Source organism: Mirounga leonina, unplaced genomic scaffold (genome assembly GCF_011800145.1).
Source record: "Mirounga leonina isolate KUSES-001 unplaced genomic scaffold, KU_Mleo_1.0 Mir_165, whole genome shotgun sequence".
NCBI classification, from domain to species: Eukaryota; Metazoa; Chordata; class Mammalia; order Carnivora; family Phocidae; genus Mirounga; species Mirounga leonina.
In genome coordinates, this window is record NW_023270415.1 from 34,958,345 (window position 1) to 34,984,365 (window position 26,021).

The window sequence follows — 26,021 nt, forward strand, 5'->3', positions numbered from 1 at the left end:
TTTCTTTTCTTTCTCAAATGACTCAACTCTTTTGTCTGCTGCTATCATCTGGTAGGGAGGTATCCTCCCCCCAGTCTCTACTCCTTTCCCCTCATTTTGTTCTTGTCTCCTGCTAATGCCAGTCCCAGGCAGACTAACACTTTCTTCTTCCCAAGGAGATAAAGATTTTAAGAAACACAGTGAGTTTTCCATTTATTCTCTCACAATGGGGAGCTTCCATTTTACCTTTTTAAAGCAGATCTTCCAGCCTCCATCAGTCAATTAACTTTCAAATAGAATCAATCAAACCACTTTTCTAAGCTCTTGCTATTGATGCATATTCAAACTATTATAAATGCATTAAAGGGATTGGCTACAAAAACATGCTAGTCACATGGAAGACTGCTTATTAAATCATGTCAAAGATACATAAAATACAATATCTAAAAAAGACTACAATATAAATCAAAATCCAAAAATTAACAATAAAAACAATACTTGAAAGAAAAGCAATAAATTTGTTAATTTAAAGACACAAAATATTCTTCTTAATAGTTTTGATTCTATCCTCTATAAGTGCTTAGGAACAGCATTAATGAATGTTTTTACTACAGATCACACCTCTAATTCTATTATGGACTTATATTTTTTAACAGTGAACTTTTTTAGAACCAATCTACTATTTCAAGGCAGAGATGGTAAACTGATAACCTATAACTGTGTTTTTATGGCCTATAATTCAAAAGAATTTCGATTTATTTTTGTAGTACTCAAGATATGGACTTCTAGAATGTGGGGTTTTCCTGAAAAAAAAAAAAAAAAAAAAAAAAAAAAAACACCAACCAAACAAACAGATATTACTGGCATCATTGGACTCACTTTTCCATATGGCAACTCTCAGATTGGCTCTTTTCGATAAGGAAGAAACTCTAGGTGTACTCAAGTTCACCTCACTATCCCCTTCTCTCCTGTCTCTTTTATCATTAGGCTTGCTCTGTTGTTTCCATATCCGCAGTGTGCTTTATTCATGGGTCTTGCTTGCTTCATAGTAATCAGAATTTGTCTACTTGCAAATTTTCAAAAATTTCAATCCATGCATCAATCATCTTATAGATTCCCTTCATTTTGCTAGGTAAACATGAAGACCCATTTTTAAGAAGTCATAACTTAGGTGTCATAAAACAATATAAAATTATCTAATTTCCAAGTTCTTTCTATGCCAAGAGGAAGAAAGTAGACACAAGTTTTATCTGCTCTGGTTTTCTATGGCAACAGGCAACTAATTTGTTGTCTCTCCACGATAAATAGTGAAACAATTTAAAGCAGGATCACAAACTGTGTCTGTAGGCTTGTTCCTCTCTCAAGGTTATTATGCATACTCACAGAATTTTCGTCTTTTGTCTGCTGACTCATGTCTAACCACCTATCAGGAAATTACTCTTGCTATTTGATACTAACCTGTTTCATCTTTGTATACCACATCTCATTTCTGGCAGCATTATTAATGCCTTTAGAGTAGAAAGCACAGATGGAATCTCTAGCAAGTAATTTGCTACCAAATATACATTTATATGTATTTGATTAATATATGAATAATATATGAATATTACTTATAATATATGATTATATATACACTGCTAATAATTACTTTTTTTTGAGGTAAAGATGGATCTTCAGATTGCACCGTACTGAGTATCAGGATCATTGTTTTACTCCTGGGATTACATGATATATTGGTTTACTCTATGCTATTAATTAAGTCCATTGTACTTCTGGTATTACATTTTGAAAAGAAGAAAATGAAATTATGGTAGTGACATATCACAAAGATATCAAGTTGATTGAGTCATTAACAATCTTAAAATATCTTAATGCAAAACAAAAGTTAAATGCCTGCCATCAATCCCAAAATAAAATGATTAATTCCCCCAGAAAGTAGCAATGAGAATTTTCCTATCTGGATAGATTTTTTTCTTTTTTCTTTTGCTTATAATTTTTTTTTTAAATGCAAAGTCTTTTTTTTTAATGTAGTAAAATGTATCAAGCTCTTCTTTTATTATTTCTGAATTTTTAATCTTAAGACTTAATGTATGTTTCCACATTATAGAGAATTTTGTAACTTTTTTGCCCAGTACTTGTATGGTTTAATTATTTTACATTTAAATCTCTGATCTATTGAGAATTTATCCTCATGTGTAGCATGAAGGACAGATCCAATTTTAGTTTTTTTCATAGGGCTACCGTGTACACTAATATCACTTATTTTTTTTTTAAAGATTTTATTTATTTATTTGAGAGAGAGAGCACATGAGAGGGGGGAGGGTCAGAGGGAGAAGCAGACCCCCTGCAGAGCAGGGAGCCCGATGCGGGACTCGATCCCGGGACTCCAGGATCATGATCTGAGCCGAAGGCAGTCACCCAACCGACTGAGCCACCCAGGCGCCCTCTAATATCACTTATTTAAATCTACCATTTTTGTGCTGATTTTAGATGCTGACTTTATCAGAGACTACATTTTTACATGCAGTTAGATCTATGTCTATATTTTTTGTTCTATTCTTTTGGTTTATCTATTCATGTGCCAATACCACACTTTTTTTTTAATTATAGAGATTTTCAATAGGTTTTAATATCTGGTAGGACTAATACCACCTCCATTACTATTATTTTTCAGGGTCTTCCTGGCCATTTTTGTTTATTCTTCCAAGTGAACTTTATAATCAAATTTTCTAGTTAAAAAAAAATAAAGAAAAAGGAAAAAGCCCCAAACAAAAAAACAAAACAAAAATGCCTGACAAGTTGTTATTCAAGTTTGATATGCTGAGTTGCTGTTGTTGCTGTTCCTGAATATTTTCTTTTTTTAAAAAAGATTTATTTATTTATTTTAGAGGGGGGAGGGACAGAGGGAGAGTATTTTTTTTTTAAGATTTTTTTTTTTTTTAATTTGAGACAGAGAGCAAGAGCAAGAGAGAGAGCACTAGCAGGGTGAGAGGCAGACTCCCCACTGAGCAGGGAGTAGACGGAACTCTTTGATCATGACCTGAGCTGAAGGCGGGTGCCTAACAGACTGAGCCACCCAGGCACCTTGTGAGCCACCCAGGAACCCTGGGAGAGAGTCTTAAGCAGACTCAGGCTGAGTGCAGAGCCCATCATAGGGCTCGATCTCACAACCCTGAGATCACAACCTGAGCCAAAACCAAGAGTCAGTTGCTTGACCCACTGTACTACTCAGGCACCCCATTCCTGAGTATTTTCTTATTTCACTTATGACTTATTTGTTGACCCAGAGGTCACTAAAAGTGTGTTTTAAATTTTAAATATGTGAGATTTTCCTCCAAATTTTAGTTTTTTTTTTTTAAATTAACTTCTAACTTCATTGCAATGTGGTTAGAAAATATACTCAATATGATATAAAATCTTTAAAATTTGTGAGACCTACCTCATATTCTAGTGAAATGTTTCTCCATCCTGGATATATAATAGAATCACCTGAGGAGGTTTTCAGACATACTAATGCCTGGGACCCACACCAGACCAATGAAGTCAGAATTACTGGGGGTAGAATGCAAACATTTGTATTTTTAAAGAGCTCCTGGGAGATTTGACAGTGTACCTTGGCATAGTATATCATGAATTTTTGTAATGTTTTATGTAAGCTTGAAGCAATTGTATTCTTCAGTTACTGAAGAAATATAGTTACTAAAGAATGGATATAAGGGTTCTCCAAATGTCCTTTAGATTTAATTTGTTAATTCTGTTGTTCAAAGATAATATATCTTTGATGACTTTTAAAATATTTGGTCTATTAATAAACAAAGAGAAATATTTTAAAATCACTCTCTCTAGGAGTATGGAATTATCAATTTCCTTTTATAATTGGCAGAGCTCTTGTGTGCTTTCTCTCTCTCTCATCTACTATCTTTGCTACTAAAACCACATAAATTTAGCACATGGAGGTTAAATATTTTGCTTTAACTAATTTAGGTTCCTTCAAAGACATTTTAACATATATGTTTAATTAAGAAGTTCTAAAATTAGTCAAACTCTTAATTCTCTTGCATACCAATCACCTCACTGTAGAGGGGATAGTTAATTCTATCTCAATTTTTTACCCCCAATTTAGACATTATTGTGATTATTTTATGGTGTAAAATTTTTTTTTTCTCTTTATCCACATGCTTGCATTTTCTTTGCTCACTTTCTGAATCTCTGTGCTGGATTGTTTATTTTCAGTCAATAGCATTTCTGTTCCTTTTTACACTCTCCCATGTTACTAAGAGTGGCTGAAAGCCTGAGTACCTTATTTTTGAGAATCCTTTGTCAGGAGGGTTCGGATTTAGATTCCACCATGAGAGACATTTGTAGGAGATTTGGAAGTTGAAAGGAAAGCACAATTCAGTTTCCATGTGGCAGAAAACTGGAGTGTACTTCCCCAGAAGCAACAGCTGCTTCTTGAACCTTGTTCAGACTCCATATTCTACTGCTAGTCTCCAGTTTTCAGTTCATAAGGGGCGCTGTGGCTGCTGCTTTCTGCCCTTAATGATTTCTGGGTTGTAATCTCTACCTTTGAACTGTGCTCTCCCACCCTTTCTTACAACAATTTTTACATTACCACATTCCTTGTATTTAATTTCTTTCTTCTTGAAATATTTAGAATAAACTCTTTTTTCCCTGACTGATCCTTGACTAATCCAACTTGAGTCTTTCCTTCTTAGATCTTTTTTCTTTTCTCTGCAGTATACATTTGCCGGGAATGGCCAGCAATCCCTGTACCGAGGTATGAAAGATGACTGCAGACTTTGCCGTGAAAGAGCGGAGAAGGCAAGGGGGTCAATGCTCAGAGCTGCTGCTTGGGCTAAGAGAGCTTCAGGGAAGGTAACTCCCAGTGGCATTCCAACGGCAGAGTGGTCATGTAGACCCGGCATTATATGCAAACAGTGAATCATGGAACACTACATCAAAAACTAATGATGTAATGTATGGTGACTAACATAACATAATAAAATAAAATTTAAAAATAAATAAAAAAAATTCTAGGTTGATTATTACTTTTAGAATCTTGATAAAGTCATTCTACTGTCTACTGGTTTCCATTGTTACTATTGAGAAGTCAGATACTAGTTTACTTCTATTTTAGGTAGTCTGTATTTTCTTTCTGGCTAAGTTAAATATTTTTTTTGCCTTTTGTACTTTTAAATTTTACTAGAATATATTTAGGATTAATTACTTTTAATTATTCTGATTTGTATTCATTTGGTTTACAGAATCTGAGCATTACCATCTTTCATCAATTGTATTCTCTCTTTGAATATTGATTCTCCACCATTTGACCTATTATGTCCTAGAATTCTGATATATGCATTTTGTGCCTTCTCACACTCTCCTCCCTGCTTCTTAATTTCTCTCTCAGATTTTTCCATCTTTTTCTCTCCATGGTACAATTCTGGCTGATTTCCTCAGATCTATCATCCACTTTACTGACTCTTCAACTCTGTCTAATCATCTGTCTGGCTCACTGACTTCTTAATTTTAGGAATTATATTTTTCATTTCTAGATGTTCTGCTTAGTTCAATTGCAAAAATGCCTTGTCTTTTCTGACAATTTCTTGTTCCTTTGCCTTATTTTCAATCTTCTCTTCCATTTCTTTAAATATATTTAATATACTTATTTTTAAATGATTTATTTATTTTAGAGAGAGAGAGAGTGGGGGGAGGGGCAGAGGGAGAGGGAGAAGCAGACTCCCTACTGAGCTTGGAGACCAATTTGGGGCTCCATCTCATGACCCATGAGATCATGACCTGAGTGGAAACCAAGAGTGGGATGCTCAACCAACTGAGCCACCCAGGAGCCCCAATATACTTATTTTATGTGCTGTTTTTGATCATTTTACCATTTACAGATATTAAGAGTCTAATATTGAAGTTTATTGTTTCTGCTGTATTGTTCACAGTGATTTATTTCCTTATGTATCTGACAATTTTTGATTGTGAATTCATGTTCATTAGAACTTTATCTGTGTGGATCCTTTGGGACATGGTTTTAAAGACTGTTTCCTTCCAAATTTTGTTGTTGTTTTTGGCAGATATCTCAGCTCTCAAACCTAACCATTTTAAATAGTTTATTTTAGCTTCAATCTTTTTTTCTAGGATACAGATGTCATAGGAATTCTGGTTCCAGATTTATTTGAATAATGTTAATGGCTAAGAATTCTTTTTCTTTCCTTCCCTTTCTTTCTCTTCCTTTCCTTCCCTTTTGTCCCCTGCCCCCCTTCTCCCCTCTCCTCTCCTCTTCTTTTCTTTCTCCTTTCCTATCCCCATTTCAAATTTCTTTCCTTTTTCTCCACTCAGAGCCAGGACAAAGACAAGTATTATTCCCACTATTTCTCTCTCAAAGATAGTTTACCTTCCAGTGAGTTATCCTTTAGAATTCTAGTTTTATGGAGGAGTCTCCAACCTGTCCTCATTTGTAGTTTAGTCCCAGGTTTTGGCTCATTGATCAAACATATTAACCCAGATTTAGGCCGTAAAAGTTTGGAATAAATTCTCAGAGCAAACACCAATTCGTGAAACTTTCTAACAATAGAATTATTTCCCACCAGCTCAGGCATGCATTCAAATGTAGGTTTTATACTTCATCTAGTATTTTTAATTATATTCTCCCCAAAGAATTTTCTATAAATGTTTAGTCTGCCATATTGCTAGAAATAGCAGTAGCAATCATTATTAAAAATGATGCCATTATTAAAAACAGATGCCAATCTGTTGTTAAAAGTGTTTGCAATAATTATAAAGGTATTGCTTACCACAGAGGAAAATTTTAATTTAGGGCTAAAGGTAATAGTGCATAATTTTTATTATGCATTATATAAAATTGGTAAATATGTAACTGATTTCCTTTTTTTACAACTTTTAAATTATTCAAGTATAAAATTGTATTTTATTTTGGTAAACTCAATAGCTGACATCCCTTTTCTATTTCAACTATAAAATCACATATGGATTTTTAAGCATCTTTACTGAAGTGATTCTTGCTTTTTCTAGCTACAAGACAATAAATGGCAGTGTTTATGAGTGCTGATAAGATTCTGAATTCTATTCTGTCCTCATTGTTCCTGCTGTGAAATGATTGCCTATTTTAAAACCACCCAAATAGAGACTGATTGCAATTATGAACAAAGAAGACTATTCATAGAAATAACCTTCCTTCTTAGCATTATGGGTAGCAATGGTGATGACAAATCATATACTATACTGTAAAAGTCAGCCTTGCAGTGCATCCCAGTCACGGGCACTGAACGTTTCACTCACTTGCTTGTTCATCATTTAACTACTTAACCTATCAGCCATTCAACTCTGTCTCCTTTTCCAGACATAGCTATTTGATGTTTCCAGGCAAAACACATCTTCTTTTGCTTGCTATTCATTAATGTCCATCAAAATATACTTTTTTATATTAAAAAATAAGAATGTGCTGAGATGGAATGCCAGAAATAGGCCATTTTTCTTGGTAATGGACAAATAGCATCAATGGGACCTTCCAGGGGTGAACACCATGGCTTTCAGAAGCTAAATGATTCATCTGACAAGATAATGAATTGGTTGCTTTTTTCAGGGAAGATTTGCAAAGAATTTCTTTTCCCTGGATAGACAATTTAGAAAATGTTGTGAAAAGGTATAAAAAGAAAGGATAAAGAAAGAAAGCTAGTTTAATACAAATGGATTCCAGTCAGAACTGTGGACATGTAATACTTGGATATCTTGAAAAATATCTCCTCCTGGGCTGACTTGTATTTGAGATAAATATTATTCCTGTGGCTAGAAAATTAGTTTTAGGCTTTATTTAGAATCTTATTGAAGGCTGGATGAAAAAAATCACAGAAGTGATTTTTATTTTTATGAATTTACATCTTTATAATAATAATATAAACTTTATTCACCTTTTTGTGTTTATATAAATAGCTAAATAGACATAATATCTGAATTTGGCTTAAACATATATCTATACTCTTTTATCCTTACAAAACAATATCTGAGACCCTTATTACAAGGGGCATTACAAAGGCTCTATGTTGAAGAGATTTGGGTTGGGTTGGTGATGTCTTAGTTCAGGCTGCTGTAACAAAGTATTAGGGATTAGGTGGTATGTAAACAACAGAAATTTATTTCTTACAGATCTGGGGACTGGAAGTCCATGATCAGCTTGCCAGTACAGCTGGGTTATGTTTAGAAATCTCTTCCAGTTTGCAGGCTGGGTCATGACCTCTTCTTGCCCTCAGGTTCAAACTGAAACATTGGTTCTTTCTGGGTCTTAAGTCTGCCAGCCTTTGGACTGGAACTACATGGACAGTTCTGGTTCTTAGGCCTTCATATTCAGACTAGAACTACACCATTGCCTTTCCTGGGCCTCTAGCTTTGCTGACTATAGATATTGGGACTTCTCAGCCTCCATAATCGTGTGATCCAATTCTTTACAATAAATCTGTTATATATTTACAGATTTGCTATATATACTATAGTATATAGAGTACTATATATATATACTATTAGTTCTTTTCGTACCCACCTCTGCCCATCTTCTGAATGTGACAGAAATTAAAGGTATAATCAATAATATCAAACTGTATTTCACACACAGAGACAGCAAAATCCACAACATGCATTCTCCTCAATACTTACTGATAAGCTTAGACACATAATCCCTATTCAATACAGGACTTAAGGCAGAAGATAATGTAAATGCACTCAGAGCAAGAAATCTACTTTAAAATTTTATTTATTAATAATCTAACTTCTTGCAAATTCAAAAAATTGAGGTGAGAAGTAGCCACTGGCAAGCACCTATTGCCTGCAATCAATCAAATCCTTAAAGTTTTTCTAGAAAAAAAAAAAACTTTTTAAAACCTGGCTTGCTCAAGGTTAAAGTTGTTGATTTTTAATAACTGCAAATACCAAAATGGTCTTTACTCATTGAGAGTACTGTGAAATAACACTGTCAATTGGAAGTTATTTTATAATTGATATTTTCTAGTGATGTATAAAAACCCTGCTGTCTAGGATTCTAGATGTGGTACTATTAATGCCTATGAAATCAAAATAAGAAGGGTTTGGTAAGTTGTAAATGGTATTAAGACATTAGGATTCCCATAATATTAGTCAAAAGTGACACTGGAACTTCTAGTGACCCTTTAAAGTTGCTCCTTCAATGCAGCTGGTTTTCATTCATTCCTGAGGAAAAGTGTGACCAGCCATGGAACAATAAAGTAAGAGTTTTAAGCTAATTTGGATTTACTCAGTTTGTCAATAATTCTCAAGCCATTTTGCTGCCTACATTACAGAAAGAATAATCAATTATTCCAGAGAAAAATCAATTCACAGGTACAAGAGACTGAAATAGGGCCAGTGTGCCCGGAATAGAGGGATAGGAAGGTAGGGGATGAGACAGACCAGGCATGGTCTTAGAAGTCATGTCAAGGAGTTTTGTGTTTTTGAGATATGCTGATTGACCCACTTTCTGGGTTATTGAAAGTTTTCCATTTTCATATTTCAGAAGAGTACAGTACTGGAAATGGATTTGGGTTAAGAGGAATATATTCCTAAAATGTTAGCTATGGCTTCCACTTCAGTTCTTTGAAAACATACCTATCACCATTGATTATTACAAAAAATTAAGTATACTAAAATGAATGGTAGAAAGAGAGATTGGTTCAGAAGGTTAAGCTGTTGATTAAAGTAAGTTTATTGATGAGAGGGAGGAAAAGGTTCCACGAGGAATTTAAGTCTTGTGCAGTCCAATCTTGGCTGAACTGACCCTATTACTATAGGCAAACTAATTAACCTCCTTGTGCCTTGGCTGCTTATCTGTAGAGTGAAGATAATAATGACCCACTAAAAGAACTGCAAATCATTCTATAAACACCAACAGTTACAAAAATAATATAAATAATTACTTAGCTCACTTGTAAGATTTTAGTCTTTATCCCAGAGTTTAAACATCTCTCTGCCTAAATAGTATGTCAGGTTTAATTTTTGTCAAACAACTTTTTATGTGTATGCATGTGGTAGAGTGAGCTCGTGTTTAATTTCATATATAGTCAAATTTGTATTTATTGAAAATGCACTTTCTGATGCCTATTGTTCAGTCTGCAATACACTGGGTCTTAGATTATCACTCTAACTCTTATTGGCAGCACACAGTTCAACACAGTGGAGGAGCTGCTGAGAAAGAAGTGGGGAGGGGAATTGGGGAGAGAAATAGATACTTCTAATTTCTTTTTAAATGACAACTCTTCTGTTAAATAAGAGTATGCTTTTATTGTTTCATAAGCCTATTGCAATTATATTAACTATAATTAAGCAATTCAAATTGGATCAGCAGGCGCATAATAGCATGCCAAGAAGTGGCAAAATGAAGAGTCTCCTAGTTGTGTTTTATTGTGTATTCACTGATTCACATTGAAATTGTCATCTCTTCTGTGATATTTCCAATAATTTTGTGGGAAGTGTTTATAAAGCTGTATTCCTTCAGTGGCATAAAGATTACCTGTTTCTGTAATTATTCTTGGTTACCATGCCACACTTTCTTTAGCAGATGAAAGGAAATAATAATTAAACAATAAAATGCTTACAGAATTGGAATGACTGTTTCTTTGTGAACTCGGAGAAGAATCATATATTCTCTTCAATTCCTTCTTTTTAAAATTCACGCCTAGTAAATATGTAGGTTGTTTCCATGATGATATTAATGACTCAGACGTGTGACTGCCATGTTTCTGCTGGTGTGATTTGGCCTATAGCCAAATGGCTGCCTAGAGATCCTGATTAGTGGCCAGGCCTAGCTAGTAAGGGACAGTGAACTGGACAGAAACAACCTCTAATTTCCAGCCAGTTCCTCTGTTATGTGACTACTGTTGTCCTGACCTTTGTTCAGCTAAAGTGGGGAATAGGCATTTGATTTCTTCAGTGCAGGCTGAGCAATATATCTAACATGTATTATGTGTTTTACTGAATTCTCACCTGACTAGGACTTCTTTCCCAGTTTCCATTTCTTTCTGCTCCGGCATTGTTCCCTTTGATTCTGTTGGATTTTGATGGTCAGGGTTTGTGGTCAGATCTTTGAGTGAATTTTTCTCAGAGATTTTATCTATGGAAAGGAAAAAACATACAGACAGAAGAATATATGCCACTCTTGATAAGCCATATCGGACAGCATAAATTACAGAGATCCTGCTTGTTTCTCTAAAATAATCTTAAGAATGCCTCTCTTAGGATTCCTGCTAAACAAAGTAGGACCTTATGCAGGAGAAGTTAACTTGTAGATACCTTCAGGCTGATAAAAAGTATACTTAGAGTTGGTGTATTATGTAACAAAAGGTTCATACAGTATATTCTTCTTTGCAACTAGCAAAGCTGAGATTAATAAGGAATAATCATTCAAAAGGCATTTCAGTTCTGCTAAAGTATTATTCATAATTTTAAAGTATTATTCATAAACTGAAGCCTCATAAAATTCAGAAAAATAAAACAGGCAGAAGTGATATCATTGACATTATTTTAGAATTTTGCTTTCTAGTTTTTTAGTGAAACCAAATTTTTGTTTTTGGTCTGATCATCTTTAGCTATGATATCTTTTCTGAATAAACAATGCTAACTAATATGTGTTAGTTTCATTTTTCAGTCCAAAAATTAAAAATTTCCCTTCAAGCCTACAAATACAATTTCTAATTAATATAGTTTAAATTGTAGTGTACCAAAAGGATAATCAGTTCACTGGTAAATATTTGGATTATAGAGAAGATTTTAATGAAAGTAAATGGCTTAATGTAAAAAGAAAATATAGGAGGAGCAAAGAAATAGAATGAACAAAATTTAATGGTTATTCATTGTCCACAGTTTCTAATTTATTTTTAATTGGATGCGCTGTGCTTAGGAAATTAGAATCAATGCTCAAATCGTAACTTTTATTTTTTGGTAATACATTATAATTGGAAATCCAGTATTGAAAATCTGGATTCACAAAATGATAAATCATGGGGTGATCACTTACTTTCACAAAAGTTTTTACCATATAAGTCTTTTAATATGAAAATTCCTATGATCCATCTAAAATCTTCCAATGTACAAAACTTTTCAGGAACATGTTTCAGGAATAAAGGGAATCATAAAATGAACTCACTACTTAGAGTTTTAAAAAGTTTATGACTATGAAAGCTTAAACCTCTGGATTTCCAAAAACAAGTTTCTTCATTATGTATCTCCTACTTACATTTATTTTGGAATTATAGTAATTTTGGCTAGAAGATAGAAACCACAGTAGTATGTTTAAATGAGGAACCTCCGAATTCCTAACTTTAACTTACAAAGTTAAATACATACAAAGGACCATTACTGTAATCATGTCCTTGGAGTCTGTGTCTAAAGACTATATTCCAGATGAAATGTTTCCACGTATATGGAATCTTACTGAGAGGGCAAGATAGGGTCCTTTTTATACAAGCACATGTGGTACACTAGTGAACTTATCAGTATTGAACAGATTTCAGAGTAAAAAAATTGCACTTTCAATATGTCATTTTGTACTCTAAGAGGCTTTTGGTAGAAATAAGAGAGAAGGACCTATTTTCCCTATGTATTTGGGTCAAACCATATTTTCCCATTTCTCTTTATCTAACCAAAAAAATAATTTTTCAGATCTCTAATGTTATACTACATATTGCTGCCTAGGAAAGTGACAGCCAAATCTTTTTCCTATATCTACAAACACTGAGGTAATTACTGTAAGATCTTTTAGAGCATAGTTCTTAACCTCTGGCCACAGATGTCTAGTGCGCTCATGGACTGGAACTTTTGAGACTATGTTGCGTATGCATTTTTTACATGGAGAGGATTTTTTTTTTTAAAGATTTTATTTATTTATTTGAGACAGAATGAGAGAGAGAGAGCACATGAGAGGGGGGAGGGTCAGAGGGAGAAGCAGGCTCCCTGCCGAGCAGGGAGCCCGATGCGGGACTTGATCCAGGGACTGCAGGATCATGACCTGAGCCGAAGGCAGTCGCTTAACCAACTGAGCCACCCAGGCGCCCCTACATGGAAAGGATTTAAGGTTAACATGAGCTCTTCAAAGAAGTCTGGGCCAAAAAAAGGTTATGAACCATTGTGTTCGTATATTTTTCTAGGAGCACCTGCACTCCTGCCCCCAAATTAGTATTGAAATAGAGCAAGAAATATGAGTAAAAGAATAATAGAAAATCCCTTCTGAATATAAAAAAAGCAGAATCTGTAAAACGGAGTACTTCTTAAGAGGCTTTTATTGACCATTTCTTATAAAAGCATGTGAATATAAGCTGCACCATATACTCACATTACTCATTCAAGCTATAGCATATGCATTACATTTACAGTATTACTTTTCTGCTAGTACCATTTAAATTACTGACTATTCTTTAACAGTTCTTTTCTTCCCTTCTAATAAGGAGTTTCTGTTTATCATCATAACATTTGGATTAAAGCAACTCTAATTAGATCCTTTTACCTTACTAGATCTTTTCTAGACATTACCAACCCCTTCTAAAATGACGCTGCCTCTACTATGGCAAGTCAAAGCTATTTAGAAATTAATTCCAGCCTAATTTGCTTTGTGGATAAGCATTTTAATTACAAAATAAATCCTTAATCATAGCTCGTTGGTGAAGATGAGAAACGAGTTATTGCCCATTCTTGGATTCAAAGCAGAACAACTTTAAACATACTCATGAGGACTTAAAACAAAAGGATCCCTGTCAACTATAGTCAGTGTGGGTGTCTTTTTATCCATGCAGTATGTTATTTGTTTGTGGGAACAGATGGTCAGATTGTTTGCATCATCCTCATCATGAAAGAAACCTAAAATACATGGCAAATCTTGGTCTGGCATCTGGGTGAAGTTTTGTCAACTTCACATTGTAGTTTTCCCCAGCTTCACACACGGACAGCAGGATTCCCACTTTTGTAGCTGCCCAGATGAATAGTGTACGTCTTTTCTGCGAACTGTGCTCTTTGCACATTGCGTAGCAATTGCCAGATCTCATCAGTACACTTAGTCAAATTCTGCCCTGGAATGTGTGCCCATGGCAGATAGTAAAATCTGGAATCAAACTGTTCTGATATGGTTGCTTTTACTGAATGTGCAAGAATGAGTACTGAATTTGCCCTCCACACACCTGGCTGATTCTGTATTTGGCCTGGCAGCATCTCACTCTGGGCCTCTGTAATACACTTTCAAACTGCTTGGCCCCCTTGTAGCAGCACATTGTAGAGACCTGTGCAGGTGTGAAACATCTGCTTCCATCTTCAAGTGAGGAAATAAGTGATGCAGAAAGCCATTAACCTTCCACATTTTATCAGTGGCACTAAATAACTGCTGGAAAAGGAGGAATCCAAAGAACCTAATTTGGGAATACGGCTGTGAATTAGACAGGTGTTGGTTCAGTTGGCTTTTTTTTTTTTTTTTTTGGATGGATATAAAAAGGAAAAGACTTTTAAATGCTTTCATTCATTGGAATGTTTGATGTGGGTGATGATATCCCTTGGTTGAATTTCTAACTCTTTTTTTTAAAAAAGATTTTATTTACTTATTTGACAGAGAGAGACACAGTGAGAGAGGGAACACAAGCAGGGGGAGTGGGAGACGGAGAAGCAGGCTTCCTGCTGAACAGGGAACCCGATGCGGGGCTCGATCCCAGGACCCTGGGATCATGACCTGAGCTGAAGGCAGACGCCTAATGACTGAGCCACCCAGGCACCCCTGAATTTCTAACTTAAAACACCAAATACATTGTGGGTTCTGTCTCAAAAACAAAACTCCTTTTATTAGACACCAACGATATCTAAGTAATTAGATGTTAGGTGAATTAACAAAAACTAAGTCTGAGTACTTTGATTACATGCATAAATGACACTATCATTTTCATCTTAATGAATGAACGTTTGGAATAAAATGATAAATAACACAGTTTTAAGAAGAGTATAATTTATGATTATTCTCTGGTACTCAAGATTGTATTTTTGACTCAGCCTGTGTTTAATTTTGTAGTTACTAGACTATATAGTGTTCTTACAATAATTTTAATTATAACATTTTGATTATACTTGAAATTTTATGATATCTTTGTGGATTGTCAAATGACATGGAGGAAGCTGACAAACATTATAGGGATGTGTATAAAATGGAACCTGAAGGAGTGTCCTAAAATGTCACAGAATTTGAAAAATGTAATACTTTATATTACAAATGCTCATGCAATCTATAAAAAATCCAGAGGAGAAGGAATCAGAGTAGGTGAGAGTTCTGGAAACCATCTCATAAGGAATGGTTAAGGAACTTAGGGTCTTTAGCTGAAGTACTGAAGACTAGTGAGTGACATAGCAGTTATTTCAGATTCTTTGAAGGGCTGTTGCATAGAAGAGAAAAGACTTATTTCATATACACCAGAAGGAAGAAGAAAGATCCATCAATGGGATTTACAAGACAGGCAAATAAAATCCAAACATTCTAACAACTAAACTTGTCTAATAGCGAAACATACGGCTTTGTGAGGCAATGAAAGCCCCGTTGCTGGAGGTATGCAGGCAGATGCTGGAGACTGCATTGAGGGAGGTAAGATGGAGTCCTTGCATTGGGTCAGAGGTTAGGAGTCCTCTACTCAGCCTTAAGGTGCCAGAAAGTCCTGAAGGGATTTTTATATTTAGGCAGTTTTCTTTTTATTTTAAGATACATCGTCACAAATAAAAAAATGAATAAATCAACAAATAGGAAATACAGATCCATCTAAGGTAGCTTTGGTATTGGATCAGGATTAGGGATCCTGTCCTCTCTCAATGTCATGCTTTGTTTCAGGTACTTTGGTACTGGGATTAATTCATCTAGAAAAGACATTTTATGTATAGGTATTAACGAGTGTGGTAAGTTACTGGTGCTGGATACTAAGCACAGAACTCTAATCCTTACATCACTAATTCTCTGGGTAACTCTGGATAAGTTGCTTTTCTATAACAGTTTCCTTATCCATAAAATGAAAAACACTTTTGTCAAGGGGATTTCTGTGAGGATTAGATGAAGACTCCATTCAGGAAAAATGCAATATAAACACAAAGTGTTCCGCCAGCCCGACTGGGGTAAATTATCTTAAAAAAAAATATATATATATTAACTCTTTCAGAGCTGCACAGCATTGACATATATGAGGCATGCAGGAACTGTTATTTACTTAAAAGTGTTTAAGGAATCAGGAAAGCAGAATGCAACTTCTTACAAATCAGGTATCTTCTTTAGCAGAAAAAAGCCTAAAAACAGTTTAATTTAATTGAATTATGCAGATATATTTAAATCATCCAAACTATAAAATATATGGTATTTTATCAGAGAAATAAAAAATAAAAATAAAACATCTTATCGACATTGGTTAGAGACTCTTAAGTTTTTAGTTTATAAAATAGGTGGAAACCGAGGAAGTTTTCAGTTAAGAGTCTCGTCTTCTGTTTGATATTTAAAACAAAGAATAATGTCAATGCCTAACTTTTCCTAGCTGATCAGCTCTCCTTACCTTTCCATCTTTAGCAAGGCATCTCTGTTCTGTATTATACATATACACAGTAATGGTTATTGATTGTGCACACAGATGGGCACCTGACCTAAAGAAGGTGGTCAGTCCACAGTTGGTTGTGATTTGGGTGGTGGTATGATAGGCTCAGCCCAGTGGAATAATGGTTGCTATCTAAGTCAGTCAGACCATTCCCTCTGGAATTTAGAGTGGGAAAGGAGTAGACAGGAGTGAGAGCAGTCCGAAGTAGATATGCAGAGAGAAATGCAGCAGTCATGAGAAATGAAGCCATGTTGACTATGAGCAAGAGGCAGAGAAATCAATTAGCTCCTAGGGCTGGCTCTGTCCCTTGAATGGTTTTTCAGTTCCAGTTATCCGTAGGTTTTCTTACCCTTGAGCCCTTGTCACTGAAGTCTCTGTCCCTTGCCAAATCATGTCTCTGTCCCTTGCCAAATCCTCATGGTTAGGAATTTTCTTCATCATGTCAAATTATTATGAACATCATATTTATCTTTTTTCTAGACTAAGTTTTCAGAAATTTCACATGCTGTGTTCATTCATTTCTCGTTTCTTTTGTTCATCATCACATCAGGTATGATTTTGAAAGAATATTTCTTATTAAGCTTAATAACTGTAATTGCTTACGACATAAGGGTTTTTTTCTCTTTTTTTCTTTTTGGATGAAGCAGAAAAATATGCTTGAGTAGTTTTGTTAAAAGTTTCATTCATTTTGTTGTTGTTGTTCCTATATTCCCACCTTATCCTTTGGTTGATGAATAGAATTGACAGTTACAGAAAGTGGACTATACTACTAAAATTAGCCATAGTACCTCCTGTGCATGACAATTGAACTGGTTTATCTTATATAGGGAAGCCTCTCCTGATTCTTAAAAATTAAATTTCTGTACATAGTTTGGCTATTTTCCTATTCCTTACAAGGCAAATTAAATTTGTATAAGTTAACTGTTATTTCCAAGGACTAAAGAGTGGGTTCTTGTTTAAACAAGCTAGGATTTTCCCTCCTTTTTTCTGCTATATTTGAAAAGTTAATATATTTTGTTTTTTAGAATAGTTTTAAGTTCTAGAGCAGATTTTAGCTTTCCAGATTTCTGTCCAAACTGAGCTGGCTGAGATGCAGCCTAGGTCAGTTTGGAGAGTGGTGGGGAACTGGCAAGGCCTGGGACACCTCTGCAGACCTGGAAATGTGTTAGACTTGGAACCTAGAGATCTTGGCTGTAGACAGCTATTTGGCACGGGAGGCCCAGAGAGGACACCACACTTGCAGTCTGTTTGCAACATAAATTTGGGATGGAGGGCATGAGTGAAAGAAAGGGAAGAGTAAGAGGGTAATAAAAACACTGCAAGATTCAGAATCTTGTTTCAGGTTGTCACTGTTCATACATATGAATAACATCAAGTACCTACCATGTGGTTGGTTAGAGGTCACAACATGGTTATATGGGCTAAATTTGACAAGATTTCAGTTTTTTTTTCCAGTGATTTAAAAAGAGAATATTCAAACATTTAAAAAAGTCAACATTTAAAAATTGGGAGATTTCAAATTAAAATTTGTATTTGCAGTCTCTCTCGATGTCTGGCAGCACTTGCCTCTCATCCCCACACAGCAATGATTGGTTGGCTGAGTGGCCTCTAGCCTCTTTAGACAGGGCATGCATGATCCTCATTTATGCTATGTGACTTCTATCAACACTGGAATTTATCAACCTTGGTGCTAAATGTTTTACATATATTAACTGATTTAATTTGTACTCACAACCTAGAATATTTATGACAGTATTATCCTTATTTTACACATGAGCAAACTGAGACTCAGAGATGTCAACTCTCTTGACTATGGTCACTCAAAGCTATTAAGTGGTAGAGATATAATTTGAATTCAAGCATGTCAAACTCTAAAACAAGTGCTCTTTCTAGTAAATATACTGCCAGTATACTGAATTTATGTTATGGATTGGAGCAAAACTCAATTTCTTATTTCTTTTTTGCTACTTTTTAAAGTACAGAGTATTTTCCTCAGGAAACAAACTGAGGGTTGCTGGAGTGGTGGGGGGTCGGAGGGATGGGGTGGCTGGGTGATGGGCATTGGGGAGGGTATGTGCCATGGTGAGCGCTGTGAATTGTGTAAGACTGGTGAATCACAGACTTGTACCTCTGAAACAAATAATACATTATATGTTAAAAAAAAGAGAAGATAGTAGGAAGGGAAAAATGAAGGGGGGGGAAATGAACCATGAGAGACTATGGACTCTGAGAAACAAACTGAGGGTTCTAGAGGGGAGGGGGTGGGGGGATGGGTTGGCCTGGTGATGGGTATTAAAGAGGGCATATACTGCATGGAGCACTGGGTGTTATACGCAAACAATGAATCATGGATCACTACATCAAAAACTAATGATGTAATGAATGGTGATTAACATAACACAATAAAACTAAAAAAAAATTAAGTACAGAGTTTTTTTAAAGCCATATAGATTAGTTTTCTGTTGCTGTAGCAAATAAGCTTAAAGGAGAGGCGCCTGGGTGGCTCAGTCGTTAAGCGTCTGCCTTCGGCTCAGGTCATGATCCCAGGGTCCTGGGATCGAGCCCCGCATCGGGCTCCCTTCTCGGCAGGAAGCCTGCTTCTCCCTCCCCCACTCCCCCTGCTTGTGTTCCCTCTCTCGCTGTCTCTCTCTCTCTGTCAAATAAATAAATAAAATCTTAAAAAAAAAATAAGCTTAAAGGCTTAAAACAACACTGGGTTTATTGTTTTCCAGCTTGTAGAGGCTGCCTGTGTTCCTTGGTTTGTGTCCCTTCCTCCATCTTCAGATTGCATCATCCTATCTTCTTCTGCCTTTGACCTTCCTGCCTTCTTCCTACAAGAACCCCTTAATTATATTGAGGCCTTCTGGATAATCTTCCCATCTCATGATCCTTAACTTAATAACATCAGCATTTCCCCCCACCTCATGTAACAAATTCATAGTTTTTAGGGATTAGGGGATGGATGTCTTTGAGGAGCCATTATTCAACCTAACATACCATACTAGCTGTGGGCACCTAACTTTGATCCATTTCCACGCTAAGTCACCTTACTGTATCATAAACTATTAAGGAAGTCATTTACATATCCTCTACTGGTACCAAAACATTTTTTAAAGAAGGATTTAATGTACTATAAAGTGAAGTGGAAGCCTAAGAAAGATGATTGTAATCAAAAGAGGACTTTAGAAAGTTATCTTTATTTGAATCCAAAATATATTACGTTCTTCATTTCCATGGCAGATAGAAATTAAACCACGCTCTGCAGAAGATAAGAGTTCTATAATCAGAAATCAACATCTGCAGATATTGTGACATTGCACCTGCATGTTTTGAAGTGAAGAATATAAAAATACCAAGCACATATAAAAGGCTATCTTTAAACACTAATAATTTTGCTTTTTCAAAACAAAATATCTTAAATATAACTGTTATTTCTATTAAAGCCTTTGAAGACATGCTAAGTCTGCAGATTTAAATGAAACTATTTTTTTTCCTTTCCACTCAAAAAGCTTCTCTGTTAAATGAAGTTTCCACAAGAGTTTTTATTACCAGCTATGAAAAATTAAGCTTACAAATACACTTCGAAAAAAGTATAACAAAGATAAGAATAAACTTTCATCCCAAAGATGTGATCTTTGGTTTCAAACCATTAAGGTTGTATTTTTATGTGAGAAGAACTATTGATTTGAAACCATCACTATTATAAAATAACTCATAGTAAAACAGAATGGTAGCAGAACATACATGTGTATATGTCCAGTGGTTACTTAGAAAATACAGGGTCTTAAAAAAGGAATTGGGTCTGCTATGGAATCACTGACATAGGAATGAGTTATGGTAGCCCTAGGAGTAGATGAGATTTCTAATGGAGAGAGTTTAAAGGAAGAAGAGCAGAGGTCTGAACATTGAAACTTTAAATATGTACAATCAACATCAATTTTATTATTTTATAACCCTTATCTGAAATTATATTGTTCATTATATGCCTATGTTAACACAGACTTGGCCCATATTGTTTGCTACTATATCTCCAGTCCATAAACCGATGGCTGGCACAGAGTAGGTAATAAAAAAGCATCTATTGAGTAAGTGACTGAATGAAGAAATAATATTTTTATAAACATTAAGATCTTTAAGGTTATCTCAAGTATGATTTAGCCTAGGTGATCAACCTAGTCAAGGTAACATATTTCGGAGAGATATGCATTTTACTTTATAGATTTTTTTTCCTATAGATTTGGGTTCTGACCTTGTGTTTTGGTGTGTGACTCTTCAACGGGAGTCATCTTGGTTTGGAGAGATTTCTTTTCACTTTTGTTTTCTCCCTTTAAGAAACAAAATAAAGATTGTACACGATGAATTTACATAAAGTAAATTTAAATGTAAAATATAACACAGAGTTTTTCATTCAGTGAACAAGCCAATAGTTAAAGTTTATCATTTGTTTATGGTATACTGCAAATGATAATTCTTGTACTTAAATGAATATTCTTGGCTCTACTATTGCATAATCAGCCCCGTCGTTCACAGCTTGCTGGCCTCAGGCACTCTTTTTCTCAGTGTGGTTGCTGCATCTCTCTGGCACATGTTCCTCCCAATTTCAGTCCTTACTCCCCACAGCCCTAGTATTGGCCCTGGTCTACGTCTTTAGTAGTAGAACTTAAAGTGATGGAGAGAAGAAAGTGTCTAGTTTCTTAATTCAGAGCTTTCTTTTTCTTCTCTTTGTGATTTCATTTGCTTCTACCTCACCATTTGAGCATCTAAGCTTTCCTTTGAAATGTATGTATGTCTCACTGGATGTGGCCAGTGTGTGTCTGAGGATGTGGGGACATCCTGTGGGGACAGAGTGAAATAAGATATAATGTTAGAACATAGAAATGTTGGCTCCCAAGCTGTTCAAAATCTAGTAGGGGAAACAAACACACAAAAATGTAAATGCAAGGAAATGTTACAGGCGATGAGACAATGTCTGTAGAGGAAAGAACAGGGCATAAAGGTGGAGTGGTCAATTCTACTGGAGTAGAAGGAAAGGGAGGAGACTATTACAAATCAAGATGTTTTTGTTTTTTTTTTATGAACAAGGCATGGAAAACATTCCAGGCAGAGAATGCCTACTTACCAAAAGTCCAAGGTGTGATTGTATACAGGAGGTTGGGGGAGACTAAAGTAGAAGTGGTTGAATGGGAAAGAGTGTGAGAAAGTAAGGCTAGCTAAATAGGCAGGGACAAGGGCCTTGAAAGTCTCATAAGCCTTGATGTGGAGTTTGACATTATTTATAGGCACTGTATATCAGGAACATTTTAAACTAGAAAATAAATTAATCAGATGATTTAATTTAAGCCTGACAGTAACCATATGTGTTAGGCAAGACAGCTATTATTATTCTTATGTTATTGAGTAGGAAATTGATTAAGTAGCTAGAAAGATATGTATCCCTGGATATATTATGGAGTAGTGGTAAAGCCTTCTCACTTCAAGTACTTTTACATCATATTATGATGCTATTCATAAACATATTCATCATAGTCTTTTCATGTATACAAATGTAGATTTATGTGAATGGTGTCTTATTCTGTAGTATGAGAGTTTGGATTAGTCTGAGTTTGCAGATCTTGATTTATTGGTTATTGACAAAGGGAAGTCACCTATGTTATTTTGGTTTAAGAACTAACTCTTTAAATGACACTTTAAAAGAACAATGTAAATTGATTTATTCATTCCTGAATATCTTCTTATAGGCCTCAAATCATCTATTTGTTTTTCCGAAACTTGTTGTTTAAATGCCATTTTAAAAGGTTATATTCTGTGGATAAAAAATGGTTTTAACTTTCTGTCATTTTTAATATTTAGCATATTTGAAACTAGAGAATAACTCTATTTCCTCTCCCAACATGTTATTACATCAAAAGAGTAGATGCAAATAATTTCCCAAAATATGCCTTTTTTTTAAAAGATTTTATTTATTTATTTGAGAGAGCGAGAATGAGAGACAGAGAGCATGAGAGGGAGGAGGGTCAGAGGAAGAAGCAGACTCCCTGCCAAGCAGGGAGCCCGATGCGGGACTCGATCCCGGGACTCCAGGATCATGACCTGAGCCGAAGGCAGTTGCTTAACCAACTGAGCCACCCAGGCGCCCTCCCAAAATATGCCTTTTAAGATATAACATGATGCCAGTAGACTTCATGTTAACATCCATAAATTAGTACCGCCGGAATGTCATGGGATATACACGAGTTGATCTACCTGTGTCTAGTATAAGTACTTCTTCAGTACTACTGTTTCTGAAGGAAAGACAACTCTGCAAGGAGTTTTTGTTCTTTTTGCCTTCTCTCGAACATTCCTTTATCCTGTGAGTAGAGTATTTAGAAAGTTGATTCAACTAATATTCATTTGTTCTGAAGAAGTACAGCCTTGAGATTGAGCTCTCAGGTGCTGAAGTCAGATAGAACGGGGTTCCAATCCAAGCTTTGCCAGTTGTTAGTTGTGTGTAAGCAACAAATTATAACAGGACTCATGGTTACTCTGAAGATTTAATACAATAGTACTTGGAAGAGGCTAGCACCTTGCCTGGCACATAGTAATTATTGTTAGCTATTATGTTCTCCGAGAGAATAATATATTAGTTATTTTTATGTGCTCTTTTGAAAAATAATCATGATAGGCAGGGGTTAGATATCATTGTAGTGACTTTCCCAGCAAGAAACACAACGAGACTAGCTGAAGGAAAATACCCAGTTCAACATTTGTGATATTCCATGAGTTTTTAAGCATATTAATAATTTTCAAAGCATGGGATTATTTATTTTAGGATAAGAATTAGAAAAAAGTCAAGGGCAATGAAGCAATGCTAAGCACATCCTCCATATCTGCTCTCGTTGACCAGAAATGAAAGGCAAATTTTCCAAGGCCAATGCTAAGTAATCTTGGTGTTTTCTATACTGTAGGCTCATTTAAGCCTGAATCATTAGACCATGCTGTTTTAGTCTCTGAGGTACAGTCCTGCTTGTACTTGACATCTTTCATCCCATTATTTTAGATGGGAAAATAATTATTGCTCTAAAAATCTTTAGCACTAAAAAAAAAAAAAAAAAAAATCTTTAGCACTTTTAGGTAAATCTAGGCAGCAATTTATGAAAATTATTCTGTAGATAGTTGTAAGTGAATATTGATCATATAATTATCACTTTGGACTTAAATCTGTCATATAAACACAAATTACTTATAATAGTAATAATAATATTAATAATAATAATTGCCATTTGGGAAGCCTTTACTATGCGCTTTAGATATACTGTCTCTAGTTTACACAACAAGGCTATGAAGCAGGTATTATCTTCATTTTACAGATGAGTAGACCTAGAACTTATGAAAAATACTTATCTAGAGCAGGGCTCCTCTACTTCGGCAGTTTTGAAATTTTGAACTGGATAATTCTATGTTGTGAAGGGCTGTCCTGTACATTCTAGGATGTCTAGCATAATCTCTGGTCTTTATTCACTAGATGCAAGTAACATCTCTACCCCTGAGCTGTGAAAACCAAAAATAACTCCATACATTGCCAATTGTCCTGAGTGGCTAAACTGTTCCCTTTTCAAGAACTCCTAGTCTAGAGCAATTATTGTTAAATTGTAGTTTACCACAGCCAGGAGGCTTGATATTCTTTGTTGAAACTAATTCATATGGCCCATTTAATATTTGAGAAATTATTTCATTTTGGATTATGTAGAAGTGTAAATCAGCAATGAGAAGTCCTACTTGGCTTTTCCAACTCCTCCTAAACATTTATTAATCATTTTAAAGCAAATATATAAAAAATAAAGCAAATATATATAGTATATATAAAATGATGTGGGTAAAACTCCAAAGACAAACAGCATGACCCAAATGGTAGCAGGTGAAACAGCAAAGCAATCTTACATACCACAGTATATATTAAAACACTGGACAAAAATCCATCACTAGACAAAAATGATAAGAATCAAGACTGATTTAGGAATGTAAGTAGCATACCTGTCTTGTGGATTGCTGAAGCTGATTGCTTGGATCAGGACCTTGTTTATTCTCATCATTCCCTTCTCTAGGCTTCACCTTGTTGGATTTTATTGTCAATAATTTAAACATTTTCTCTGAGGTGGTTCTGAAAACTTCTGTTTTTATGACTCTGTCTCAAGGTAGAGCAATGTACTTTGTTTTTCTTTTCATTAGTAGACAAGCCAATTAGTTGTTTAATCAGGATTTTGTTCTCGTTAATTCCTAGAGGCAACTCTGTAGCTAGTTGGGGCTTTGGCTTAAAAGCAGCAAATTACTTCTGCTTGGGTGATTTGAATTCTGTTTATGAACTTTAAAGAGTCAAAATGCCCTGGAGAATAGTTTATAAGTGGAGGATTAAATAAAACTTCACTGTTGACTTGAATTGTTTAAATGTGATCACATTACCCATTGGTTTGTTTATTTTTCTTTTCTAATTACCCACCTACCCATCTCCATTTATCTAATTTAATCAAAGTAACATGCAAATGATTAAAAAATAATATGTGCATAAGGGCTTATAATATAAGGAACAGCCCTTATAAGGAAGAGTTCCCCCAGAGTTCCCATCTCTAGTTCTACACCATGAGATAACTATTTTTTTTCCTTTTTCTGTCTTTCTAGTGTTTTTTAAATAAGTATTTTATTAATTGATCAGATTAATGGAACTCTTAGAAACTATAGTGGAAAATGAGTAAATGAGGCTTTGCATTCCCAATAGCCTAAATGTTCATCTCAGATTCATAATGATGATTATATTAGAATTAAGGAAAGAGTATGTTAGTTTGCTAGGGCTGCCATAGCAAATTACCACAGACTGGGTGACTTAAACAACAGAAATTTATTTATCACAGTTTTGGAAGAATTATTAATGTCCTAGTTCAAAGTGTCAGTAAGGTTGGTTCCTTCTGAGGGTCATGAGGGAGGGAAGTATTCTAGGTCTCTTTGGCTTGTAGATGGCTATTATCTTCTCCCTGTGTCTTCACTTTGTCTTCACCCTGGTCATGTTTGTGTCCCAATTCCTTCTTCTTATAAGAATGCCAGTCATACTGGATTAAGGCCTACCTCAATGAGCTTTATAATTATAACTTAATTACCTCTTTAAAGACCCTAACTCAAATGCAGTCACATTCCGAGGTTTTGGGGATTAGGACTTCAATATGAATTTTTGAGAAAATATAATTCAACTTGTAACAGAGACAATATATTTGATAAAAACATTTTAGAGGATATGTATTTCATGCTCAGAAGCAATTTGTTCTAAAACTTCTTACAAGTTTACAATTTTCTTACAAATCACTGCAATATCATAAAAGCAACGTAAGTGATTCCTACTTTTATAAGCCTAGATAATGCCATTGGATTATTAATTTCATAAATTGTAAAAAAATATGTATC

At 35.0% G+C, this 26,021-nt stretch overlaps 1 protein-coding gene across 1 annotated transcript in view; it reads right to left on the reverse strand.

Annotated features, from left to right (window-relative positions):
• The window catches only part of CNGB3 (cyclic nucleotide gated channel subunit beta 3), a 137,110-nt gene extending 112,394 nt beyond the window's left edge, over positions 1–24,716 (reverse strand). Inside the window, exons 1-3 of the mRNA XM_035011483.1 lie at positions 24,606–24,716; positions 20,845–20,920; positions 10,993–11,119 (exon numbers count right to left, since the gene is read on the reverse strand). Coding sequence (XP_034867374.1) covers positions 10,993–11,119; positions 20,845–20,920; positions 24,606–24,716 — 314 coding nt within the window. The remainder of the gene's footprint in view (positions 1–10,992; positions 11,120–20,844; positions 20,921–24,605) is intronic.
• Between the last annotated feature and the right edge of the window lie 1,305 nt (positions 24,717–26,021).